Raw genomic sequence first — 4,126 nt, forward strand, 5'->3', positions numbered from 1 at the left:
TATATATATATATATATTTCTCATTTTGATTTAGTTTAACTTGGTGTACTGAAATAACTACAACTAAAAAAAGTAATCTAAAAATAATAAAGACTGCATCACTGTACATGAATCCTTTAATTCAGAGATTTAAGTTGAAGTTTAGATATTAATTAGTGGCGTTTGTGAGCATCATCACTATATATATATAATGACTGTGACATTTTCCTCTTCTGCTGATGTCATCGAGGCCAAGTGGGAGGGGAAAAATAACCAATTAACCAATAATACTGCAGCTTAACATTCTCCATTCAATAAAATCCTGTTAAAGCCTCACTGCACACTCTCGGTTTCTCGTTACAGAAGTTCAGTGTAGTTTGATGTTGTTTTTAAGCAGAGTTTCTGAATCTGACGTGATGGAAATAAAAATGAGCTGCTCATTAAGAGACTCATTAGAAGATGGTCGTCTGGAAAGACAAACACTTGAATAGACGGTGGTTTGTGGCGTTTCAGATCCTCCTCTCCTCTTATTCAGCATGCAGACTGTTTACAGCTGAGTTTTATCTGGCAAATGAAAGAGCAGTCGGAGCGTTTTATCTTCTCATTATCAGGTTAAACCGAGGAGGAGAACGTGAAGAACATGAAGAAAGCAGAAACAAAAGACTCAAATACAGCAAACTGAAAGAGCAGCAAATCACGGACGGAGATGCTCAGCATCAGATTTATGAAAGATTAGAGTCACCTTGTGCCGCATCTGACGTCTGAATCATATCGACACAGGTCTGACCGGAGATGCACACTATCATACAATAAAGTCTCTTCTGCTAAGCAAGGCTGCATTTATTTGAGCAAAAATACAGTAAAAAAATTTTTTTAATTTAAAATATGTTTTCTTTGTCAATATATAGTAAAATGTAATTTATCCATGTATAAGTTGAAGCACTAAATTGACTAAAACTCAATTAAAAATAATAAAGCTATATATACTGTATATATAACCAGGGCCTAAAATGAACACTCGCCAAGCGCCAAATGCGAGTAAAAATCGGCTTTGGCGAGTATATGAAACTGTGTCAGTCGCCAGATGGCCGGTAACATTTTTATAAATTCTAACAGTGCAATGTAGTGAGAACATAAATGTGAACAAAAGTGAACGACACCCGTACAGTTGACAGTGCTGCTTCATCACAAAAGTTTAAGCCTTTGCAATGTAAATATTCAAGAGCTAGAACACACGAAAGGACACGCGTTACTCACGCGCTGTGTGGGAAGCTTAAACATCCGAAACCCCGGCCTGAAAACCGTGTCTTGAGCTCTGCTTCCTTTCTGCACTTGAACGGACAAATTCACACAAAATTATGTAAAAATGCCCGTCTTGGTGAGTATCCTAGTAAAGTAGTTGGTTCTTAAGTGAACATGAACAGCTGAGAAAGAAACCGGACAGCGCCGCAATGTGTCAAAAGACAATAGAACCCATTATAATCAGTGATATTGTCTACAGAGGATGCGGCGCGGTGCGACACGACAAATTGCAGAAAGTAAACGGATTCCCCGTTCTATTTCTGAAATAGTCTAAGCACTTTGCAATGGCCGCTTTGTCACATCCAGGGTTGACAACTTGTAGACAAAGTGTTAAAGTGATAGACATAGAATTCTAATAATCCTGCTGTTGTCTGCATTTTTAATGTTGATCAAAGAAAATAGGACAAAGAAAAAAACAATCACACAATTGAACTTTAAAAAAAAGATATAAAGTCTATAGTGTTATTTGATTGGCATAATTTATTACATTTCTGTAGACTACCTGAAACTCATTGTTAGACCTGCCTTAAATGCCCCGTTCCATTTGTATCTTTGATTTGATTTGCTCTTATTTTACAACTGACTATTTACTAGTCTTTAAAAATTTAGCATATTAAATTTATATTGGTTAAGCTAGTAGCAGGTATTGAAACTGCAATCAAGGATTGTGATTTTTTGCAATTATCTAAAATTTTGGTGTCATAACTGCCTGTTTTTTTCCGTAGCTGGTAAAACATATTTCTGGCCGGTAAATTTCCTTAAGTCACTGGCCTTTGGCAGGTCTGGCAAAAAGTTAGTTTTAGGCCCTGTATATAACTGAAAATATAAATAAAAAAGCTGACAGAAATAAATACGTTAAAGTAATAAATTGACTAAAACTGAAAAAAAAGCTAAACTGAAATACAGAAAAAAACTACAAAAGCACATGACAAAATGACAAAAAATTAAAATGAATAAAATGAATAAAAATAAAAGCTAATTAAAATAAATATATTAAGTACAAAATTTACTAAAAAACTAAAACTAAAATAAAAATAAAGCTAATTAGAAATATAAAAAATAAAAATGGCACGTAACAAAATGAATAGAAATTAAAACAACTACTGAAATATAAAAATAAAAGCTGTTTGAAATAAATAGGTTAAAGTATCAAATTTACTTAAATTAAAAATGAACCAAAAATAAAGCAAAACAGAAATATATGAAAGAACAAAAATAAAAATTCACAAAATAAAATTGACAACTGAAAATATAAAAATAAAAGCTAACTACAATAAATAGGATAAGTAATAAATTTACTAAAACTGAAACTGAAAAACAAATAAAGCTAAACAAAAAATAATAAAAAATACATAAAAATGGCACATAAAATTACTAAAAATTAAAATTAAAACGACAAATGAAAATGTAAAAATAAAAGTTAATTGAAATAAATAGGTTAACATTGAAGTAATACATTTACTAAAATAAAAAATAAAATAAAAAATAAAGGTAACATAAATATAAAAAAAATTAAAATGACAAAAGCACAAAAATGTCTAAAACTTGAAATTAAACAGTTAAATAAACAAAAAATAGCTAATTGGAAATATGAATTAATATATTAATAATAGTAAAATATTTGACATGCACGTCACTGAAGCTCTGCAATCAGACACAAGCTTCTCTATCATCAGTTCATCAAACGTTGCTTCATCACGTCATGAGGCTCGAGATCAAGCAGAAACACCTGACCTGACCATCTTCATTAAAAACATGCTGACCTTTCAGATCAGACGCGACACACAGACGACCGTGACGCAATGGTGCCCCACGCCTGAGAGAGGAGGTCCCTCCTGACGGGAATCTTCCATGAAGAGCCGTAAAGAAGGGACACCAGGTCCGAGAACCATATTAAGCCCGGCCAAAACGGGGGCCAATAGCAGTAGACGGACCACGTCCCGGCGTACTCTCTCCAGAACTCCTGGGAGCAGAGCAATTGGGGGAAAGGCGTACAGACGAAGCCTCGGCCAAGTCTGTACCATAGTGTCCAGTCTGAGAGGAGCTGGATGAGTCAGAGAGAACCAGAGGGGACAGTGCGATGTCTCCTGAGTCGCAAACAGATCCACCTGAGCCTGGCCAAAAACTCTCCAAATCTGTTTCACCACCTCGGGGTGAAGCCTCCATTCCCCGGGCCTCGGCCCCTGCCTCGACAGGACGTCTGCTCCCATATTGAGATGCCCAGGGATGTGAACTACTCTCAGTGAGAGAAGTTTCCCCTGGGACCACATAAGGATCTGGTGCACCAGCCTGTAAAGGGGCTGTGAACGCAGACCTCCCTGGTGGTTGATGTAAGAGACCACCGCTGTGTTGTCGGTGCGCACCAACACATGGCGATCTCTCAGGTCCGGGAGGAAGTGTTTCAAAGCTCGAAATACAGCCAACATCTCTAGGCAGTTGATGTGCCAAGTGAGATGGCGACCGCTCCACAGACCGCGGGCAGGGTGGCCACTCATGACCGCACCCCAACCAGTGAGGGATGCGTCCGTCGCAAGCGTTACGCGGCGACAGGGAGCTCCCAGCACCGGGCCCTGAGACAAGAACCAAGGTTTCCTCCACATGTCCAAGGCACGTAGGCATCGCCGCGTGACCTTGATCATGCAAAGCAGATTTCCCCTCGGGGAAAACCCCTTGGACTTGAGCCACCACTGTAGGGGCCTCATGTACAGCAGGCCAAAAGGTATCACGTTGGACGCAGCTGCCATCAGACCCAGCAGTCTCTGAAACTGCTTGACAGTGAGTGACCGGCCTTCTCTGACTCTCGCGACTGCAGTGAGGATCGACTCGATCCGAGCAGGAGACAAAC

At 38.4% G+C, this 4,126-nt stretch overlaps 1 protein-coding gene across 1 annotated transcript in view; it reads right to left on the bottom strand.

The window, feature by feature from the left end:
* The window catches only part of LOC107729031 (MAM domain-containing glycosylphosphatidylinositol anchor protein 2-like), a 74,480-nt gene extending 73,731 nt beyond the window's left edge, over nucleotides 1-749 (bottom strand). Inside the window, exon 1 of the mRNA XM_016539380.1 lies at nucleotides 722-749. Within this exon, the coding sequence (XP_016394866.1) occupies nucleotides 722-749 (28 nt within the window). The remainder of the gene's footprint in view (nucleotides 1-721) is intronic.
* Nucleotides 750-4,126: the final 3,377 nt, after the last annotated feature.

This window comes from Sinocyclocheilus rhinocerous, unplaced genomic scaffold, assembly GCF_001515625.1.
Source record: "Sinocyclocheilus rhinocerous isolate Xijiao unplaced genomic scaffold, SAMN03320098_v1.1 scaffold3779, whole genome shotgun sequence".
Lineage (NCBI taxonomy): Eukaryota > Metazoa > Chordata > Actinopteri > Cypriniformes > Cyprinidae > Sinocyclocheilus > Sinocyclocheilus rhinocerous.